Consider the following 22897-nt stretch of genomic DNA (forward strand, 5'->3'; position numbering starts at 1 on the left):
TCGGCCAGCCCGTTTCGGATGGGGAGGGGGTCTTCCTGACACTCACCATGTCACTGGGACTACCCGAACCAGTCTTCCCGCCCACCCCCAACCCTGGCCGCTGTGCACAGTATGTGGGATCTCAGTTCCCTGACTAGGGATCAAATCTTTACTCTGTAAGTGTGGAGTCAACCACTGGACTGCCAAGGCAGTCCCTGGGCCAGTCTCTTGTGAGAACTGTGAGGTCTGGTTATTGTCAATCACCCACAATGGGACTTCAGGGAATTCTCATCCCCTCCCTGGGCCTTAGTTTCCACATCTGTAAAATGAGTTCACCCAGTATCCTGTTCCCTCCTGTGCACCTCTGGAAGTGGTGCTGGGATGGGCCCCAGACCCATAAATGGACATTAACAAAGCTGACACCCCACAGCATTCAGGTCATTAAAATCAACGGCCCTCAGCATCCCAGAGGGAACTGCGTCAACACAAAACAGAGCAAGCTGGGTTAGAAAAGCCAAAAACTTTAATTTTCAACATGAGCTACATGGTCATGAACACAATGCAACGTGACCTGCTCCAACCCAGGGGCCCCAGAAACCCTCCCTCCCCCAAAGCCTGAGGGGCTCCTGCTCCTGGAGAGGGAAGAGGGGGAAAGGTGAGTGGAGAGCGGGCCTGAGGACCAGGGGTCTGCCTTCCTGCCACCCCCTCAGGAGGCAGTGCTGCGGTGAAAGGGCTCAGAGATGATGTCCGAGGCCCCGGGTTCGTCTCCACTTTGCCCTCACAGAAGCTATGAGTCAAACGGGCATGGTCAGCGCCTCCTGGGCGGGGTTTGTGAGTCAGATGAGCTCATGGACATGAAAGCTTTCCGTCCACTCAGAGGTGCTGCTATAAGACTTGGAGCCTCCTGGAGCCCAGATGAGTCACTGCAGGACAGTGGGTGATGGAGTCGGGGTACCCCGTCCCCTGGGTCTGGCACAGGGCTGCTGCTCAATAAATAAATGCAGGTGGCCTTGCCTCATGCAACAGCTGTGCTCCAAGGGCAGCGGGGCTCAGCGGTGCCTCTCAACGCTGCGATGTGCCCATGAGCTCCAGATGTAAGGAGCTGGACGGTGGATCAGCTAGTCAAGTGCATGACCTCAACTGTGCTTTGCCCCAATTTGAAGAAAAGAGCTCTGAACCGCTGGAGAACTGAGTTCTCCCCTGGGCTCAGCCACCAACTCCCAGTGGGACCTTAGTGAGCACCTTCCCTCCCCGGGCCTCAGCTTCTTTTGTAAAATGGGGCTGATAACTCACCCAGGCCTCCACCGACAGCTGGGAGCTCTTGGGAGGGTACACCGAGATAAAAGCACTTTGAAAACAAACAGGTGTGAAAAGCACTCCGAGAAGTTCCCATGTTATTCCATCTGAAGGTTTGGGGGGGAATGCCTTAAGGTGAGGTGTACCACTGCCCCCCTCACCCCCACACAGCCCCAGGAAGTGGTGTCTGGCCTCCCTCAGGGTGGTCCCTTGGGGGGAGTCCCCACTTAGCATCAAGACTAGGACCACAGCCTGCACAGCCTCCTGTCAATCAGGGCAGACCCCCCCATCCCCCACCCAGGAGAGCAAGGTCTCTATGGCAACCCTTCCCCCCAAGGCCCAGAAAAGTCACTGACCCATTGAGATGCAAGCAAGCAGGGCGGGGTGGTCCAGGGTCTAAAGGTCACAGATCGTTATTATGGCATGTGCCCTGGAGCAACGGAGGAGGACGGACAGAGCTGCTTCTGTTCTGGCCTCATTGCTGAGGGGTCTTGTCTTGGGCAAGCCACTTACTGATTCTGAGCTTTGGTTTCCTGCCCTCTCAGATGGGACTATAATCGGCGCTGCCCATCTTTTTCAAGGCCCGTGGGAGAAGGCCACGGAGAGAAGGGCAGAGGAAATATTGCAGGGTAGGGGGGGAGATGGTGGCCCCACTTGGTCCTGCTCTGGCTCCAGCTCAGCCTCTGGGGGTTGAGGAGGCCCAGATTGCCAGTGTCGTGAACTCACAGGTGACCCCAGGGGCCTGTGATCTCTTTGTTAAGATGGAAATCATTTCAAAGCTCCTTTCCCTTTAGTGTGACAGGCAGATTCTGGAGAAGGAAAGTGGAAATGACTCCCTCCCACCGTACCCCGGCATGTGACCTTTGGCCCAGAGACTGAAAAAGGAATCGTCCCCTATAGACCCCCAGGCTCCTCATACCCCTAATTCCCCAGTGCCACCCTCTCAGCTCCTCTCCAAATAGGGGAGTTTGAGCTGACAAAAGACCAGACGGGAGTGGGCTGGAAGGTTCCCCAAAGCTAATGATGAGAACAGCCACTCCCTCCCCAAGCCCCCATTCCTGGGTGAGGACAGATGGGGGGGTCCCATGCCCAATGGTCGGAGCCCCTTGGAAGGCAGCCATGTGCTCACAACGATGATACAAAGAAAGAGGGCTCCAGCCCCCGTGCCACCCCACCCCTCCGGGAGGTGAGCTGAGAAACTACAGAACAAACACAAAGTCATTGAGGGGGGCCCTCGGTGACCACCCTCAGGATGTTATTGCTTTGGAGCGCCTTCTCTCTTTATAAAGGCTGTGCAGACCCACCCCCGAACAGGGCGGGCTCAGGTTGGGGAGCAAGGCTGTGCCCCCCGTCCTCAGGTTGGGACAGCCAGGCCCCACCCCGGCTTTGAAATGCTACCCCTGAACTACCAGAGCAATGACAGCTGGAGAGAGAAGGCGCTCTCCTGGCTCAAAATATTCCGAATGGTGAGTAATAAACAAACGGCAGAGAAATCACACTGGTTAAAAAAAAAAAAAGCACAGGGGAGGGGCTGATTCTGAGCCCCGCTGCCTCCTCCCCAGCCTTGGGATTCCAGCCGCCAGGATTCCAGGAAGGTCAGAAGGCCTCCTGGACCAAGGAGGGGGCGCCTCCATCTCCCCATTCCTATGCAGGGGGGCGCTATAACTCAACCAGAACCTCGAAGGATGCCCAGGGCTGGGAATAGGCCAGGGGTGGGGGGAGTTCCAGGTGGGAGGACTCACCTGGTCCACAGCCTAAAAGGGTGGTGGTGTGGGGGAGTGGGGATAAGGTGGGACAGAACACAGCCGGGCAATCCTCAGTGGAAACCACCTCCTCTGATGGAGCCCCGGCCCCGCCAAGGCCCACATCATCAGGAGCGCTTCCTAAATAAAATCAGTCCCAAGGGTAATAAATCAGAACATCTGAGTGTCATGGGCGGCTCTGGCTACAACCCTACATGAGGAGGGGGAGGAAAAGGAGGAGGAGGAGGAGGAGGAGGAGGAGGAGGGGCCAGCCTCCCCTGAACCAGGTCCAGGCTTGGACCCAGGCTGGGCCGGCATGGAGAAGGCTGCCTCCTGGAATTTTCTCCATCCCCTCTGTAAGGACTCTATGTGAAGCTAAGACCAGGCCCAGGGCCAGGCACTCTAAGCCTACTCGGCTAACCAAGACTACGTCCTACACAGCAGGACTGGGTAATGATGGGGGGGGAGCAGTGTGCGTGGGTAGTGGGTGGCTGGGTGCCTCCCAGGGGAGGTGGCAGAAATGTGCTTCTACAGAAAGGGGCCAGCCTGTGTCCTCCCCGCATGCAAAAGGGCTTCCAAAGGCTCCAGGGAGGACCAGGCCAGGTGGGGCCGGGAAGGCAGCCCCCAGGCCTGCTCAAGAAGGAATCTTCCCCTTCTCACACTCCTGTCTCGCCTCGCTCTCTCTCTCCTTGAGCCAAGGTCACTGAGGCCGGAGCAGTGGGTTCTGCCCTTAGTACAGGATGGTTTGTTTAAAAAGACTAAAACTGGGGAGCTCGGGTGCCTCCCCAGGCCCTTAGCCTGGAGGCAGAGGGCCAGACAAGATGACCTTTGACCTCATCCAACAAGGAGGGATTCTCCTACCTGGGAACCCCTCACCTTGGCACCCAATCCCAGCTTTCTTCACACTCCCTCTCTAAACCGGCATCCCCCAAATTCAGAGACTGGTGAGCTCTCTGGGGCTGGGGTTCTCGAAAATTAGGGTCCTGCAGCTCCTCGGTGGAAACACAGCCAACAGAGTTCTTTCCAGTCCGCCCACAGTGTGCAAACTAGCTTCCTACAACCCCACAGAGCCAGGTGCCCTGGGGGTCCCTGCCAGGCCTGGGCACCCCTTTCCTTTCCCCTGGTCCCTGCTGGATCCCATGTCCTAGAGCCGCCAAAAGAGAAACAGGCAGGGGACAGACAGATGTACTCGAACAGGTGGCAGCAGAGCTCCTTCCATGGGCAGGCGGAGGGAGGCCTGAGCTCCTCTTCAAGCCGGGGGTGCGGGGCCCCCGGAGCTGGCGCCGGATCCTTGCAAAGCTGCCCCGTAGGCTCGGGGGGCAGGAGTAGCTGCCTGAACCCGGTGCCGCAGGAAAGACACTTGCTGGTAATTGGCACCATGGAGATGGCCGCTGGGTTCTGGACGTGACTCCGGGCAGCGAGCTTCCAAGGAGGCAAAAAGGGGGTGCGGTCGGACAGAGTCGGGGGCAGGAGGATGGTGTGCTCTGCCGCCTCGATCTTTCCTTTCTCCGGACTGCAGACACATCCACCAGGTCAAGAACCGGCCAAGTCAAAAGTGCAGCCAATCCCATCGGGAGAGGGAAGGTCTCGGGGAATAGGAGGCAAAAAAGGGGTGAGGAGGGGCCCTGGGGGGTCAAGTCTCCCCATTCAGCTTCCCCACTGGGTGGGGGAGAACCCCGGCCTCCTCAGTTCAATATACCCCGGGGCCTGGGGTCCCAGGTTGGGTCTCCGGACCATCTCGGGAAGCCCCTCCCCCTCCCCGGCACTAAGATCGCTCTCCGCAGGGCCCCACGGTGCTCTCGAGGGACAGCTGGGACGCCTGCCGGAGCAGGGGGCCCGTGGCTGGGTCCACCATGGAGGAGGTGGGGAAGAGCTTGTACCAGCCCACGGCCAGGGTGGTCAAGTCCAGCTCCTCCAGCAGCACGCGGGCCACGCCCATGAACTGCTTCCGCTCCATCCGCCCGTAGTTCCCCCACACGATCACCTGCGGGGCAAGAGACACAGTGGTTCAGATCCTGCCAACGCCACTCACAGGCCCAGAAACAGAACCTGGGGTCACCGTGTGCCTCATTCATCTCCGGGTCCTGGAAGTCCACCTCCTTAAAGTGCATCAAGTCCCACCAGATGCTCTTGGATGATGGCTTCTTCCCTCCAGTCTTGCTCTTTCTTTCCACCTGCCCCATCTCTGAGCCCTACCCTTGAGGGCTGACCCTACATTGTGAGTGTCCTACCTACCTCCTCATCCATCTGCCCTCTGCTTCCAGATCCTCAGAAATAAAGGTTTTAAAAGGGATTAGTAGTTGGGACTTCCCTAGTGATCCAGTGGCTAAGACTCTGCTCTCCCAATGCAGGGGGCCTGAATTGGATCCCTGGTTGGGGAACTGAATCCCACATGCCCCAACTAAGACCTGGCACAGACAAATAAAAATAATAAATAAATTTAAAAATTTTTTTAAATAAAAAAATAAAAGTGGTTAGAAACACCACATGTAAATCAATGCAATCAGAACACTCTCACAGCATATACAAAAGTAAACTCAAAATGGTTTAAACACCTAAAACATGACATCATCAAACTCCCAGAAAAGAACTTAGTCAAAACATTCTCTGACATAAACAGTAGCAATATTTTCACAGATCACTTGCCCAAGGCAAAATAAATAAAAGCAAAAATAAACAAATGGGACCTAATCAAACGTACAAAAAACTTTCGCACAGCAAAGGAAACCACCAAAAAGCAAAAAGACAAATGACAGAAATGGGAGAAAATAAGACTGACAAAGGGTTAATATCCAAAATGGATAAACAACTCATACAACTCAATATTGGGGAAAAAAATAAAAAAATGGGCAGATGACCTAAACAGATTTTTTTCCAAAGAAGACAAACAGATGGCCAACAGGCACATGAAGAGATGCTCAACATCACTGTTAGAAAAATGCAAATCAAAAACCACAATGAGGTATCACCTCACACCAGACAATATGGCCATCATCAAAACGTCTACACACAATAAATGCTGGAGAGGGCAGCGGAAAAAGGGAAACCTCCTACCCTGTTCATGAGAATGTAAACTGGTGCAGCCCACTATGGAGGGTCCTTAAAAAACTTAGAACAGAGCTACTATATGATCCAGCAATCCCACTCCTGGGTATATATCTGGAAAATGACGGAAATTCTCATTTGAAAAGATACATGCACCCCAATGTTCATAGCAGCACTATTTACAATAGTCAAGACATGGAAACCATCCAAGTGCCCATCAACAGACAACTGGCTTAAGAAGATATGGTATGTATACACACATACACACACACACACAATGGACTATTACTCAGCTTTAAAAACAATGAAATAGTGCCATTTGCAGCAAGGTGAATAGACCTAGAACATATTATACTTGGTGAAGAAGTCAGAGAAAGACAAATACCATATGATATCACTTAAATGTGGAATCCAGAAAAATAATACAAGTGAATGTATATACAAAACTGAAATAGACTCACAGACACAGAAAACAAAGTTATGGTTACAAAAGGGGAAGGGAAGGGAAGATGGGAGGGACAGATTAGGAGTACGGGTTAACAAAGTACCATATCTAAAATAGAAAGCAACAAGGATTTACTGCATAGCACAGGGGACTATGGGCTTCCCTGGTGGCTCAGATGGTAAAGAATCTGCCTGCAGTGAAGGAGACCTGGGTTCAGTCCCTGGTTTGGGAAGATCCCCTGGAGGAGGGCACGGCAACCCACTCCAGTATTCTTGCCTGGAGAATCCACATGGACAGAGAAGCCTGGCGGGCTACAGTTCATGGGTGTCGCAAAGAGCCGGAGACAACGGGCAACTAAGCGCACACACACACGCAGAGGGGACTATACCCAGTATCTTATGATAACCTATAGTAGAATAAAATCTGAAAAAACTAACTGAATCACTTTGGTGCATGTTTGAAATTAACACAATACTGTAAATCAATTATACTTCAGTTTTTAAAGGTGGCCACATGTAGAACACACATACTAGCCTCCTTCCTTTTTTTCAACAGACCTTCCCCCTTTCTCGGTCAAACTCTCTTTCTTAGAGCGGCCAGACAGGTGGTCTCTGTGGCTGCAGGACCCTCATTTGCTCTCCTCAGGTTGTAACTCTGCCCCTCTCTAAATGTGGGCTGGCTTATCACTCACAAGACCTATTGTCTTGATGCACACACTTTGGGGTCAGACATATGTAGGGTCAAGTTCCAGTCTTGTCTAGGTCGTTTCAGCAAAGTCACTTAGCCTCGCCGAGACTCAGGGTTCTTGTTTGTAAATGGAATCATCCACACTCAGCTTACCTGGCAGGCGAGGCTCACAAGAGATAATAAATATGGAAGCTCACTGTAAGCTGTAAGCCGTTCCTCAAGCATGCAGAGAGATATACAAACAATGTGGGCCACGGCTATTGGTTACTGCACGTCAGGAACTGTCTAAGGCCAAATCAACCCTAGATTCAATCTTCCCAGTAACACTATAAAAAAGGATTCTGATTTCACAGCTGTTTAAACTGGGGCTCAGGGAGGTTAAATCATTTGCCCAAGGTCACTCAACTAATAAATCGTCAATGCCCCCTAGGTAACTGATCAGACACCATGTGTAAAGCAGAAAGCTAGTGGGAACCTGCTGTAGAGCACAGAGAGCCCAGTTTGGTGCTTGGTGGTCGCCTAGAGGGGTGGGGAGTGGAAGGGAGGTTCAAGAGGGAGGGGCTATATGTATATATATGGCGGATTCATTCCTTGTACAGCAGAAACTAACACAACATTGTACGGCAACTATATTCTCAATTAAAAAAAAAGCAGCAGCCCATGTCTATGGATTTGTTATCATTGGCATTATGGGCTTACCTGCATGCCCCTCAATTTCATATTGAAGCCCTGACCCCAGAACATGACTGTATTTGGAGACTGGTCCTTTAAGGTGATTACATTAAAATGGGCCATTAGTGTGGGTTACGATTTTAACTGGTGGTGTCATAAGAGCAGAAGATTAGGACACACAGTCAGACACCAGGAATGCCTGCGTGTAGAAAAAGAACCGTATGAGTTCACAGCAAGAAGGTGGCCGTCTGCAAGCCAAGGAGAGAGGCCTCGGAAGAAACACAACTTGTGACACTTTGATCTTGGACTTCTACCCTCCAGAACTCTAAGAATAAATTTCTGTTGTCTAAGACCCCAGGTCTATGGTGTTTTGTTATGGCAGCTTTAGCAGATGAACACAGCTGGCATCGCTCAGTCGTGGTGGGTCTGTCTTGCCCTGACATTAGTCAGAAGGCTCAGCAGCAAGGACCCCCATGCCAAATTTTTTTATCTTTCTGCATCCCAGGCAGGGATGTGCTCTGGAGCTTCTTCAAAGATGCTCAGGCCAGAAAACACAGACCTTAGTCCAGTGGGCCAGGTGTGGCCCCCAGATGGCCTTCTGGTTGTTTTAAATTGTCTTTGAATGTCTGTAGACCAGAAAGATTTTTCCCAACTTTGTTCTGACTGATATATACAGCAAGACAGACATTTAAATCACCCAGTGAACACATGAGATTCACAACTGAAGCAAGTGGCTCCACCAAATAAGACTTGCCTTACTAAGAATGAGAAATGTTTTCTTTCCTAGTCCTATTTTCCATTTCTTTCCTACTTCTTATTCCATTCCATTAAAAAAAAAAAAAAAAAACACTAAACTGAGTTCATAAATTGCTGATGGGTCACAACCTATAAACTGAAAGACTGTGCCCTAGACAGGACCTGGGCTTTCCAGTTTGGCAAAAGCCCGCTGTCTTGGAGATTTGGAACACCTTGGGCCTACCCTTGTGTGCTTTGCCTGTTCAGGTTAGGAGCAAGAAACTGAGGTATAAACTAGAGATGCCCAAACAGCGGCTCTGAGGAACCTCGCTGGTGGTCAAGTGGGTAAGACTCCACGCTCTCAATGCAGGGCGTCCGAGTGTGATTCCTGGTAAACTAGGGAACTAGACCCCACAGGCTGCAACAAAGAGTCCACGTGCTGCACTAGGACCTGGAGTGGCCAAAAAAAAAATAAGTATTTTTAAAAACAAAGACAAACAAAAGCAAATGGCAGCTCAAAGACAGTAGGCATGTGGCTCCTAAGGCATCCAGCCCGGCCCCCATGATGGGCAGCTAACGCTAGTTTCAGCAAACATCTTTTGTTGTTTTTTGTTTAGTTGCTAAGTCCTTTCTGACCCCATGGACTGTAACCTGTCAAGTTCCTCTGTCCATGAGATTTCCCAGGCAAGAGTACTGGAGTGTGTTGACATTTCCTTCTTCAAACCCATGTCTCCTGCATTGGCAGCTGGATTCTTTTTCTGCTGAACTACCAAGGAAGCCCTAGGTGACCACTAGGATCTTTCTAAAAGTCAGGGGGCCAAAGGCCTCTGGATCCTCAAAAACCTTTCAGTCTATTAGCATTGCGCTCCATGCCAAGCCCCTGGTCTCCAGAGGTTGGTGACGATGGTAATCATGATAATAACAATGGTGGCCACTTGTAGAGCCCTTACTACAGGCCGAACTTGCAAATACCTTTCTTACACAAAGGACACATTCCACTGTCACGGAACTCTATCAGTGGCTACTATTAATATCCCCATTTTACAGATAAAGAAGCTGAGGCTCAGAAAGGAACTTGTTCCAAGTCACACCACAAATGGTGGCGCTCAGATCTACCAGAGTGCTCTGCTTTCTCCAGGTGAGACTCTGCCCGGCCCCTTGGCCCCTCACCTGCAGGACTTTGCCCTGGGGACTCTCAGGAAACAGCAGCACCTGGTTATATAGTGGGTCCAGCGACTTGCGAGCGACTTTGGTCTTCTTCTTGGCAATGCAGATGCCGTTCTCCAGCAGGTAGGCCTTGATGTAGGCCGCTGAGGACAGAGGTCAGCAGGGTGAGCTGTAGCCTGGGCCTCCAATGGCGGGCAGAGGGTGCAGCAGAGGGACCTGCTACTGGGGACCGGAACGCCCCCAGGGAGTCCGGGGATGAGGGAACAGTGGTGGGGTGCAGCCAGGGTTGGCTGGAGTCTACTCTACCCTCTCCAGTGGTCCTGCCTGCCTGCCCTTTTGCTCACCCTTTCCTTGCTCACCCTTTCCCTCTCTCAGTCCCTGGCCTGCCCACCCTTCCCGGGCTTACACACTCATGGCTGACCCACTCACTCTGATGTTTGCTGAACACTCAAGGCATTCCATGCACCCTACCAGGTGCTAGGGTAGAATCACAAATGGTAGAACCACAAAAAAAACCAAAGATGGTCTCTGAACCCCTAGGAGCTCAGTGCAGCCAAGAAGGTGGACAAGGTCAATGGACAATTTCAACTGGGTTTCCAGAATAAATTCTAAACCGCCAGTGACACAGGAGTCACTAGCTTTGGGGGGAGGGAGACCCTCAGTTGGACACCATCGTCTCTCTTCTAGACCCAGCTACCCCTCAGGACATCCTCCCAGACTTCCACCCCCACCTTGCAGACGGGAGGGCAGCCCCCACACCTGGCAGTGTCTTGGAACCTGGCTTGGCAGTCAGACCCCGAGCCTGGATGATGTCCACTTCCAGCTGACCGTTCCGCTCCTGCAAGCCGATCTCCACGTCCCCTGCAACAGGCCCCGAGAGCTGAGACCAGGAAGTGGCTTGGAAGCTCCATCAAGGACTCGGCTCCCCATCTCTGTTGAGAATGCAATTCCCTTCCCCTGCTCCCAGCCACAGACAAACCAGAACCAACCCCCACGCCGAGTGCCCGGGCTCTGCAGAGCACCTGGCAAGTGTGACCTGGGCTCCAGGCTGAGTGCTCAGTGGATGTAACCCTGGCAGAGGAGAGACACGGGGTTTCTGGTGGGGACCCCCACCCCCTTTGGAACAGGTCTTGGGACACTTACCCATCGGCGTGGTGGCCAGGGTCTGGCGGCCCACAAACTGTGCCGGCCCCATGCTGCCCAGGAAGTCACTGAACTGGGCATCCGATGCCAGACAAACTCCCCCATAGTTAAGGCTGCAAGAAAGAATGAGACAAAAACAGACGTTCCCGGGGGCCAACTGAGGACTCTGATGACTCAGGCAGTCAGCTCTAGAACCTCCCTAATTCCATGGCGATTCTGTCCACATCCATCTCCCAGTCTCAGGCAGGCCAGTGTCCTCTCTCTGCTTCTTTCTTTCTCCTTTAATGGCCCTAAAATCTCTGCTCTGACTCCAAAATTCTAGGGCTTAGTTTCTGTGTCCTGTCTGACCCCTCCCTGCCAAGTCTCAGGTTCTTCTCCCATGAAATGGGTATGATGCCACTTGCCTCTCCAGGTAGGACTCTCAGGAGGTGATGCTTGTCCATGCCTATCTCTATGGGTTACGGCTGTGACACTCAGAGTGTGGTCCAGGGACCAGCAGCACTGCCCGGGAGCTAATTAGAAAGGGAAAGGTGATCCACTCCACTCCCCAGCTGGTGAATCAGAAACTGCCTTCTAACAGGAGCCCCAGAGGACTTGTTTGCACTAGACAGTTAGAAATATACAGAGCCAGTTGCTCAGCCTCAGAGGTTCACGCTTGTCCTTGCCATGGGGCTCCCAAATATCCACTCCCCTTCCTTTGGGAACCAGACTTTAAATCTCCTTTGGGGAGGCCCCTCCTCAGGACATTAATTCCCGTGGAGCAGAGCAGACCCAGCTTCAGAAGCTCACCTGGGCTCAGCCTGGCCAATCAGGCCATTCCTTCCTTGGCCAGTGACTGGTTGAGAGTTGGGCATCTCGCCCAAGCCCACAAGAATCTGCCCAGGAAGCTTTCTTTGAACTGTAGGAAGTGAGAGACTCTCTTTTCTCACGAGATCCGAACCTGAGACAGAAGCCTGGAGCCTCTGGCCACTCCCTTGCTGCCATCGGCAGCCCATGAAGGAGGCCATCACACAGGCAGCACTGCATAAGCTCCTGGATCAAATGCTACCTGAAGCAAGAGATACTTCTTTTTCTTTCTGGTTATTAAGTCAACAACAACTATTATTATATTATTTTGCTAAAGCCAATTTTAGTTTTTTCTTTCCCATCTCTGAAATGGGAACAATAACACTCCCATCTCCTAGACCTGTTAAGTACTTAACGAGTTATTGTTGTCATTTAGTCATTCAGTCACACCCGACTGTGACCCCATGGACTGTAGCACGCCAGGCTTCCCTGTCCTTCACCATCTCCTGCAGCTTGCTCAAACTCATGTCCATTGAGTCAGTGATGCCATCCACCCATCTCATCCTGTCGTACTCTTCTCCTCCCGCCTTCAATCTTTCCCAGCATCAGGGTCTTTTCCAATGAGGCAGCCCTCTGCATCAGGTGGGCAAAGTACTGGAGCTTCAGCTTCAGCATCAGTCCTTCTAGTGAATATTCAGGGTTGAGTTTCTTTAGGATTGACTGGTTTGATCTCCCTGCTGTCAAAGGGACTCTCAAGAGTCTTCTCCAACACCACAGCTCGAAAGCATCAATTCTTTGGCACTCAGCCTTCTTTATGGTCCAACTCTCACATCCATACATGACTACTGGAAAAACTTAATGAGATCAGGCACTAAATAAACATCAAGCTTGATGTGCCTATTATCTTCAGAAGTAAAGCACTTGTAACCCATTTTCTCTTAGGATCCTCGCCACAGCCAAAGGAGGTTGAGGGTTTTTTCATTTTTCGTTTTTTTTTTTAACTTTTATCAGCATTATTCATGTGAAGAGGCAGACTCGGCCCAATCTGAAGCCAGAATTCACAGGGCAATGTCAGCACATGGATACAACACCTTTAAGGCCAACCCCAGGTGACCTTCCACTTGGGCATGTTCCAAGAATAACAGCTAACTCTGAACAAGCACATACAGGGCCAGGTTTCACAGCAGCAAGCCAAAGGGTCTCTTAGCAGGAAGGGGCGACTACCTCGGGACTTGACTGAGGGCACTGCACGCTTTGTTTCCTGCCCTAGGAGCAGCCCCCTACCCTGTCCCCAGCTTCCTTCCAAGGGAACCTTCTGGGCTGTCAGCCTTGAAGGAGCCAGAGGAGAACCCAAGGGGTATCTGGTTCCACCTTAAGGATATTCCCTTCTGCTTCTGAACCACTCTGCTTGTCTACTTTGGCTCCAGTTCTTTGGATACAATGACTCACTGTACCCAGCTCTTCACACCCTAGACATACTCCCTGATGTTTGAACCACAGCTGTCTGCCTTTACACCTCATTGCTAATTCACAAATCCTCACAGTTGGCAAAGAGTTCACTCTCCAGCTCTGCAAATAGTTACAGAAAAGTGTCCTGTGACCCAGCAGCCTCCCTATTTCACAGATTGGAAGACTGAGGCCCAGAGTGAGAAAGACAGCTGCCTGAGGGCTAGAAAACTGGCAGTGCCCGCTGCTACACCAGGCCACTGCCCAATAATATTTGCGACTTCACGTATAAAATTCCAAGCAAGCTGCAGGAACAAATAAGAGAAGACCCCATGCACAAAGAACTTACCATTCTGCTGGGCATACAAACGTGTTGCCCCCAAAGAAACAACTAAAGAGGACGACTGCCTTCTTACGAGACACAACCAGTCCCCTACCTGCCCACCTTGAGTTGTGAGAGCTGAGAGACCGTCGGAAGAATCGCTGCAGACTGCAGTGGCCCAGAATGGACCAGGAGAGAAGAATTTGACCAGGGGAGCCAAAGGTTACACAGGGCCCAGTAACAAGGCAAGAGGAAAGGCGGTCACCTCCCACATACTATTTTCTCTCTACACTGAGCAGAGTCATCAGCAGGGAGTCCTGAGGTCCTCAGGATGGTGACGCCACAAGAGTGAAGGAGCCCAGTAAGGAGCAGGAGAGAGTACTTCTCTCCTAAGAGGGTGATGGAGACAAGGCAGGGGCAAGAGAGTCTAGTTCATGACCTTGGAGAAGGTCAATGTTGCGGGTTCAGGCAATGTCGTAGAACACCAGAAAGGACAGACTTGGGGGAAAAAGAGGGAAACCAACTGTTGTAGGCCTTTGGATGTGGAGGAGAAAAGGACTGCATCTAGCCATGGATGGTTTATAATAGTGAAAATGGAAACTCTCTAAATATCTGAAAACAGAGGAATCATAAACACGTATTGGATTATTTCAAGAAAGAGCAAAGGAGCTTGCCTGGATGCAATGACCAGAACACCTGTGCTGAAGTTTACATAAGCAAAAAATACACGTTCATATTAAGTCATAAGTCACTGACTGAAGAAACTGGTTTGACTTAAACTAAGACAATACCTGGTCCCCTGATCAGAGCTGATGGATCCAGGGTCAGACAGCTGATCCAAACCCAGTGAGACAAAGACTCTCTCTGGGAAACTGAGAGAATCCTAAAGCCCAACAGTCACAGGAACTGAGCCCTGTGAATGAATGGCCTGCCCTCTCACAGAGCCCCAAGACTCTCACAGTGGGTGACGTGGCCTTTCTGCCACATCCGTTTCTTTTCCAGCTCAGCCTCCTGAAGGTCTGGAATCCATTGTTAGGAGGGTCTGGGCTCCTGAAGCCCAAGAAACGGCTGTGCCTCATGGGTTCTAAGGCACCAAAGGGGCCCAGCCTCCCAGGCAGAGCAAGGCCTTCTACAGCCTGAAATTGAAAGTTTCCTCCAACATCTTCACTGTCTGCTCCTCAGCGTCTGGTGGGATTGTGAGCAGACAATAGGGAACTGGCAGGCCTGGTAATTAGCGGTAATTGTTTATAATATCTGGGCGGCTGCCTGATTTCCCATCCCAGGGTGCCTCGCTGGCTGCCAAGGAACCAGGCTGACGCCCCAGAAACCCTGAAAGGGTTATCCCATCCTCCACAGGGCTGGAGGGAGTAACAATCAAGTGGTGGTAGGTCCCTGCTGGCCAGAGGACCAACTGCGTCAGAGACCCTGCTCCAACTCGGGGTCTTTCCAGAAGGACAGAAGGCAGAAGATACAGTCTGGGCTGCTCTAACTCCTCGCTGGTCAAGTGCTTGCTTTGGGACCTCTGGCCAGCTGCTGGTGTCTCTGCCCTTGAATCTTTTCTGCAAATGAACTCACACTGACCGCGGAGACTGTGTACAGCCATTCCTTCCTTTGCTGGCTGCCTGCACTACACCAGTTTTAAATGATTTGAAAATCTCTGCTCAGCGGCTCCATTCCCAATGGGAAAGAGCATGCTGAATTACTGTTAAGGGCCACATACTCGCTACTACTGAGGCCAGGCCTTCCACAGTAGGAACTCAATACATGTTTTCTTCTTATTTTTTTAATGTTTGGCTCTTCTGGGTCTTCGTTGCTGTGCAGGGGCATTTACTGCCAAACCCTTGTGTGTGCTAAGTCACTTCAGTCTGCCAGGCTCCTCTGTCTGTGGGATTCCCCAAGCAGGAATACTGGAGTGAGTTGCCATGCCCTGCTCCAGGGGATCTTCCCGACCCAGGGATCGAACCCACATCTCTTGGCCTGACCCGGAACTGGGAAAGCCTACTGGTTGAGACTGAACTGTGGTATCATATAGACCTTGGATTCCAATGCTGTGCAACCTGGGGTAAGTTGGGTAACCTCTCTGAGCTGCATGTATAAAATCACCCAGCTAAGCTGTTGGAGACAGTCAATAGGATACTGTAGGCAAGGTGCTTAACAAATGTACAGAGCATTGGCTGGATGAATAAAGGACTGGGACGCTGTGGCCAGCAGGTCTCTGCTGCCTGGCCTGGGACAGCCTCTTCTCCCTGCCTGTGGTGTTTTCATGGTACTTCTGATTTCAAACCTAGTAGGAAGTGCAGTACCTGGGTGCCTGAGAGGAAGCCCAGGTCATCTGGGCGGGGGGTGGGGGTAGGGGTAGGGGGTGCGCGGCGGCTACAGCAGCTGATTCTTCCAAGGGACGCATGCCATGCAGGCAGAGGCAGAGACCTGAAACAGGATTAGACTCGTGTTCTGCTGGCCTTTTATTTTGTGTTAATGGTGAAATGAGATTTCCTGCCTCTCAAATCCTGTTAGTTTGGTTTGTGGGGCTGAAACCCATTTGTCTTTTATTATTAACCTTTGAGCTCTGTTTGGCCCCTGGATTTTCTGTTTTCTCCACGGTTAAAGAAATAATTGGGTTATTTGGGGGTTTGACGTCTACTCTGTTTTCCAGATGGATCGCCCGTCTCAACTCATCGGAAATTAAAGGTGGCCCAGCCCTCGTGGTGAGCATGGGTTATGTGGTCCTGAAAGGTTCATGGGCTCTCTATTCATCCATTCACTGCCTACCCCTACCTGTCCATCATCCATCCATCCCCCCCCCCACAGCCTCGCAGAGGGTGCAATACAGCCAGTTCTGCTGTAACTCGAAACGTCCATTCCTAAACACTACAGTGCAGGGCAAAGTCCTGAAGTCAAAATCTGAGAGTATGGGGAAAATATGGTCAGGGGTACAACACCCCAAAAGCTTATCAACAATAAAAGACATAATAAAAATGGTACCACAGTCTTACCCCTGTAAAATGGTTAAGAAATGCACCGATTGGGGGACAAGGGATACATGTGTACATTTATGGCTAAGTCCCTTTGCTGAAACTATCACAACAGTGTTAATTGGCTATGTTGTTGTTCAGTCACTAAGTCATATCTGACTCTTTGCAACCCCATGGACTGCAGCACACCAGGCTCCTCTGTCCTCCACTATCTCCCAGAATTTACTCAAATTCAAGTCCATTGAGTCGGTGATGGTATCTAACCACCCAATATAAAAAAAGAAGTCTTTTAAAAATGAAATAAATGTGTAGATACTACAATAAATATGGTGCTCTACCTTGAAGACAGTTTGACATTTGCTTGTGGAAATGAGTGCCAGCAGATCTTCAGTGTGAGTTACTACAAAGTGGTGATGGAGGGCTCTCCAAACGGATGGGTGGGAACTTGTAACACCAGGTGTAGGGGGTGGGGGCTGAGGGAAGGGACAGATGCAAGGGGTGTGTTTTGTGCAGCCCTCTACGGGTGTAGTTTCCTGAGTTCCCCTTGTGTTTCTCATGGATGAAATCACACCTGAGCAAAGGCGAAATTTATATTGTGCTCCAATTATTCCAGAATACTTGAATCGTGCTGGAACAGATTTGTGTTTTCAAAACAAGCATTGTAGCAGAACTGACTGTGTGCCAGGATATACAGCATCAGCCAACCCTGACTCCAGCTTCTCAAGCTTTCAGGACATTCCCAAACCTGCCTCCCCCTCCCACCTGCCCTGGGCCACGAGGGTATAGTTCCTGGGCATGAAGCCAAGGATTTGATTTTTTATTGATCAAAATCTTGCCATGAGCCAAGCGCTGATAGTACCAAGTTATCAATATTAACTCATTTAACCCTCATTTAACAACTTTGTGCAAGCTAGGTACTTACTATATGAATGCCCACTTTCCAGAAGGGGAAATCAAGGCACAGAAATGTTAAGTAACCTGACCAAGATCACATGACTGGTAAGTGGCTGATCTGGGATCTGAACCCGGGAAACTGGTTCCAGCGTTCATCTCAACCAGCTACACTGTCTCCATGTCCCAGAGGGACCTCGGGCTTTCCCGGGGCAGAGCACGGGAATCTGCAGTCCACGCCCTGGGGTCAGGCAGGCCTGGATATGAGTCCGGACTTCCCCCACTCACTGGTCGTACAGACACAGCCTTCGCTGCTCAGACCCTGGGTTTCAGCGAAGCAGGAGTGAACACTGGTAGCACACCCTTGGTGCAACCGTAAGGACTACTTGAGATAAACGCCTTAGAACCGATTCCGGTGTAGTCAAGTATTCAACCAACACCAGTGCCTATAAAACGGAAGCAAAAAAAACCCTATCTCCTAGCCGCTGGCCACATCCGGTGGTGGTTTGTCCTTCAGGCATGACGTCTGCGAAACAACAGAAGGGGCGAAAGGGAAGGAGGTTCTGACCATCCACCAACTCCCAGGCCTTCGGTGATGAGGCAAACAGCCTTGACGGAAAGCCTCCCTGAGGCCGGTTGCAGCGGCCCTGCCCTCAGCTCACTCTGCTCTCCAGAGCTGTGGGCACTGTGACCCGGTCACCCAGGGAGCTGTGTGCTGATGACCCAGATGCCACAGGACCACGAGGGGCAGAGGGAAGGAGGAGGAAGGGCTCCGGCAGCCAGCGTGGAGAGCTGCGGGTTTACAGGGTGGATGTGCGCTGCTGGAGGCTGTGGAGGGGCGGGAAGGAGAGGCATGCGTGTGCGCGCATGCGTGAGTGCGTGCGTGCGTGTCTGCACTTCTGTACAGTCCCAACCCATCACTCAGCCAGATTTGCAGCACACCCCCTGCGGGCCAGGCCCCGCACTGAACAGCACCAGACTCAAGTGTGTAGCAGGACAGACAGACACGTGTAACAAGTATGACAGAACTGCGGGGCGCTATGGTGGGAGGAGACCCGGCTATGGAAGCTGCAGATGGAGGTAGAGGAGTGGCGGGTTTCCCCTGCCCACTCCCAGGACGGACACTGCCAATCAACCCCAACACTCCTGCCATGCCTGGACTGGACTTCAGAATCCTTAACACAGCACTCCAGGGAGCCACGATCAATTAGCTAGTGTTGGCACAGGAGATAAAGCTCATGTTCTTAGCTGAGATCTGGAAGAGGAATGAGTCAGGGGGCGAAGAGGGAGGAGGTGTACGAAAGAGAGTGTCAGGGGAGGGAGCAATGTATGCAAAGACCAGGAGGTGAGACGGAGGGCAGGGCAAGAGGTTCAGCGATGGAGCTGGGGCACACAGCTTGGGAGGGAAAGGGGGAAAGCTGGCAAAATCCAGAGGAAATAAGTGCTGAGTGACAGACCATGCAGTTCAGGCCACAAAGGAGACTTGCAGGTATCCAGTCAAGGGTGATGAGTGGCCTCATGGCTGGGGGAAAGGGGAGATGGACGGAGTGATGAGTGGCCTCATGGCTGGGGGAAAGGGGGGATGTACGGAGTGATGAGTGGCCTCATGGCTGGGGAAGGGGAGATGGACAGAGTGATGAGTGGCCTCATGGCTGGGGGAAAGGGGAGATGGACGGAGTCAAAGACAATTAGGAGAGAAATGGTAGAGCCCAGTCAAGGGCTGGATACGGAGAGAGAGCAAGAGGCGTCTGGGAGAGCTTTCTGGTTTGGGCAGCTGGGAGACAGTGGTGCTGTGCATTCAGAAAAGGTACTAGACTCTGCTGCCATCCCCCACATCCCCTGACCCCCACCGTGTCAGTGCTCACAGTCTTCTAACTGTTGGCACCTGCATCCCTCTAGCTACGTTTCTCTGGCACACAAGGGATTTCTCTGGTCTCCGGAGTCCTCATTTCCAGAGGAAGGGCAGGAGACTTAACTGTGAGCGGCCATCAACCAGTAACCAGTAAGAGTGGCAGTCTAAGTGCTCCGGCTCCCTGGCCTCCCAGGGAGTGACTCTCAGGCCCCTGTGTCAGGCTGGTTCTGAGACCCCATCAGGGTTAAGCTCTGGATACACACAGTGGCAGCTGGCTTCTCAACACATGTTACTGGAGGCCTTATGTCTCTCTTATGGGTTCCTCCACCATGTTTTCCAGAATCACCTTCCAAGTGAAACACTTGCACTCAAATCCATGTCTTGTGTCTGGTTCTGGGAAATCCAAACTGAAGCAGATGGAAGTATCTCAGGATGGATGAGGGGTCTGGGGAGGTACTGTTCTCCTGGCCCTTTCTCAGGAGTATTGAATCCTTGCCCTTTATCTGGGGAGATGCTCAGAGAGGTGGGGAGTGGGAGCTTGGCTGGTTGCCCAACTCATAGCTGTTCCCTTCCATCCTTAACATGCAGAACCAACTTTTCCATCAGGCAGAAAGGGGCACTGGGAAGGAAAACCATTCCCCAGTCCCCAAGGATAAACTAGGATTGGTCCACCATGCTGAAGTCTGCAGAGGGGAGAGGATGGAGAGACCACTGAGCCACCAAACCAGGCTGGAAGCATCCACCTCCGGAAATCCTGATAGACACAGCCATTAAGTGAGGGAGGGAGTCGAGCAGAATGGTTAAGGGCAGATTCCAAATGCTAGATTTGAATCCCTGAAATCGATGTCACTCACTGGCTGTATGAAACTGTTAGTTGCTCAGTCATATCTGAGTCTTTGCAACCCCACAGACTGTAGTCCACCAGGCTTCTCCATCCATGGAATTCTCCAGGCAAGAATACTGGAGTGGGTTGCCATGCCCTCCTCCAGAGGATCTTTCTAACCCAGGGATCAAACCTGGGTCTCCTGCATTGTAGGCAGATTCTTTCCCGTCTGAGCCACCAGGGAAGCCACTCTGGCTATGTGACCTTGGGCAATTTAATTAACCTCTCTTGGCTTTCATTTCCTCATCTGTAACATGAGGATACTAACAGTTCCAGAGTTATCAGGTTACTGAGAGAATTAAATGAGTCAATAAATGTAAAAACAGCACAGTGTCTACCCATAGCAAATGCTCTTCTAAAGTGTTTGCTCTAGAACATTATTACCCTTAAGCCAGAACTTCTCAACCTTAACCCACGAATCACCTGGGGATCTTGTTAGAAGCCTGAGATGATGCATTTCTTTTCCTTTCTTCTTTTTTTTTCTTTGGATGTGCCACACAGTAAGCAGGATCTTAGGATCTAAGTTCCTGCACCAGGAATGGAACCCCTCCCCTCTGCAGTGGAACTGTGAAGTCTTAAGCACTGGACCGCCAGGAAAGTACCAAGAGATGCTATACTTCTAACAAGGTCCCAGGGGATGGTGCTGCTGCTGGGCTGAGAATCACACTTTGAGCAGCAAGGGCTCAACCCACTGTAACTGGTACTGTGTAACCTGGAGCCCAAGGATCATCACTGGCAGAATGGCCCAACCCAATGTGCACCCCTTCCCCAGCCCTGAATCCTAGTGAGGACACAGCATTTCCAAAGTTCTCTGGGCCCGTCCTTTGCAGCTCTTGCCACACTACTAGTTGCGTGGTCAGTGGAAGGCAGGGTCTCCGAGGTGCTCAGTCTGACTGTCCAGCATACTGTAGGTGCTGAATGAATATCGGCATGGTAGCATCCCTGGGCCCACTTGCAGAAATACACATGCCCGGCAGCGCCAGGGGCTGCAGCCTGGTGGGGGCTGCACAAAGGCACTGGCTCTCTGTGAGCCTCAGCTGGGCTGGCAGAAGCCCAGGGGGAGGATGGTCACACCCCCTCCTGTTTCACAGCCTGGCATCTCGGTCCTGCTAGTGCCCAAAATACCTCCAAAACAAAGAGGAGGCCAACTACAGCTCAGTGTCCCCACCTGTCCCCCCGTCCCTTTGACCTCCCTTCCTCAGCCAGTGCGTGTTGGGGGTGGGTAGCAGGTGTCCTCTCAGGAGGACAAGAATCTCCCCTCTGCTGGACAAAGGACCCTCAAACCCACCTGATCCTTCCTCAACTGTCTCAAGACACCCACCACAAACCTTTTAACAACCATAATAATCACCACAGGAGACTCCCCTTGTGGTCCAGTGGCCAAGACTCTGTGCTCTCAATGCAGGGGGCCTAGGATCCATCCCTGGTCAGGGAACTGAAACCCACATGCCACAACTAAAGATCCCACATGCCTCAGCTAAGACCTGGCACAGCCAAATAAATAATTTTTTAAAAATCATAATCATCACCGCCAACATTTATTCCATGCTTACCTTGCGCTAAGCACATTCTAGACACAATTATAACAAGGAGCAAAATGCCCAAATAACAGTGGCTGAATCGACAAACATCAGTAATAGCTATAATAATAAAAATGCTTGCAATGTGCCAGCCACTGGCACATTGTGTCTAAGTGCTTTGACATATGTTAGTTCATTGTCTCCCCACAACAGCTCTATTAATGGTCTGTACTATTCTGGACCTCTTTCTATAGATGAAGAAACTGGGCTCAGAGAGGTAAAGTAACGTCCCCCAAAGTCACAGCTCCGAAGAAGCAGAAATGAGGCCCAATCAGTACTGTCTGACTCCAGAATCCTGACTCTGGACATGTTTGTAATATAATCTGACTTTCTGGCCCCTTAAAGCACACGACAGCAAATGACAAGAGCCACGTCCCAAGCACCTGTCATGTGCAGGCATCATCTTTCTTCCTCACGATGCCCTCCTATGCTGCTCCCCAGGGACAAGTCCTGTGGCCTCTCTGAGCCTTCAGTTCCTCTTCTGGAAAATGGGAATGTAGGTTTGACCCCCTGCTGCTGTTCACTGCACCATGATACCACCTCCTCCACCTGTTCCTCTGACCTGCCCATGAGGCCAACAGACAAGATGTGTATCAGCCTCCCTAAAGCTTAAAGAGGGCAAGGGACATGCCCAAGGCCACTCGGGGTCAGTGGCCAGGCGGGGACCAGGACCCAACTCTCCCGATCCCCTGAAACTCAGCAGGGACCCACTGCTAGCCTGATGCCTAGACTATCTCTCTCCAAGTTTCGCTGTCTTGCCGAGCTTCTCAGGTTAAAGCAAACATTTGTTCCCTTCGTCCTCCTCTTCTCCCTCTCGCTTCTGCGTGTCCTCCTCCTCTTCTCGCCCTCCGGAAAGTCTCCCTAGGAGGTGGGCGGACCAGCAGCATCTGCCAAGGCAAGGCCATTCAGAGAGACCGGAGATGCCCAGTTTAGGAGGGGCTGGGGGCGGGAAGGCTTTCAGGCGGCAGAGCCCCCAGCTGCAAGGCAGGGCCAGAAACTGGAGGAGGTCTGCCCTTGGATGAGCCACGCAGCCAGGACCATCCAGTGGAACTTTTTGCACCGATGGAAATGTCCAACACCTGCACAGTCTGATACGGTGGGCGCTGAACACAGGCTGCCACTGAGCACTTGAAATATGGCAAGAGCGACAGAGGAACAGAATATGTCATCTTCATTCACTTACATTTAAATAGCCACATGCGCCTGGGGTCTACCATACTGGACTCTTCTAAGCCCCAGTCTTCTCGTGTGCTT

At 51.6% G+C, this 22897-nt stretch overlaps 1 protein-coding gene across 1 annotated transcript in view; it reads right to left on the reverse strand.

Annotated features, from left to right (window-relative positions):
* Nucleotides 481–22897, reverse strand: part of RIMS4 (regulating synaptic membrane exocytosis 4) — a 71217-nt gene continuing 48800 nt past the window's right edge. Inside the window, exons 3-6 of the mRNA XM_018057912.1 lie at nucleotides 10912–11024; nucleotides 10528–10629; nucleotides 9772–9911; nucleotides 481–5001 (exon numbers count right to left, since the gene is read on the reverse strand). Of these exons, the coding sequence (XP_017913401.1) occupies nucleotides 4783–5001; nucleotides 9772–9911; nucleotides 10528–10629; nucleotides 10912–11024 (574 nt within the window). The 3' untranslated portion in view covers nucleotides 481–4782. The remainder of the gene's footprint in view (nucleotides 5002–9771; nucleotides 9912–10527; nucleotides 10630–10911; nucleotides 11025–22897) is intronic.

Source organism: Capra hircus, chromosome 13, assembly GCF_001704415.2.
Source record: "Capra hircus breed San Clemente chromosome 13, ASM170441v1, whole genome shotgun sequence".
Lineage (NCBI taxonomy): Eukaryota > Metazoa > Chordata > Mammalia > Artiodactyla > Bovidae > Capra > Capra hircus.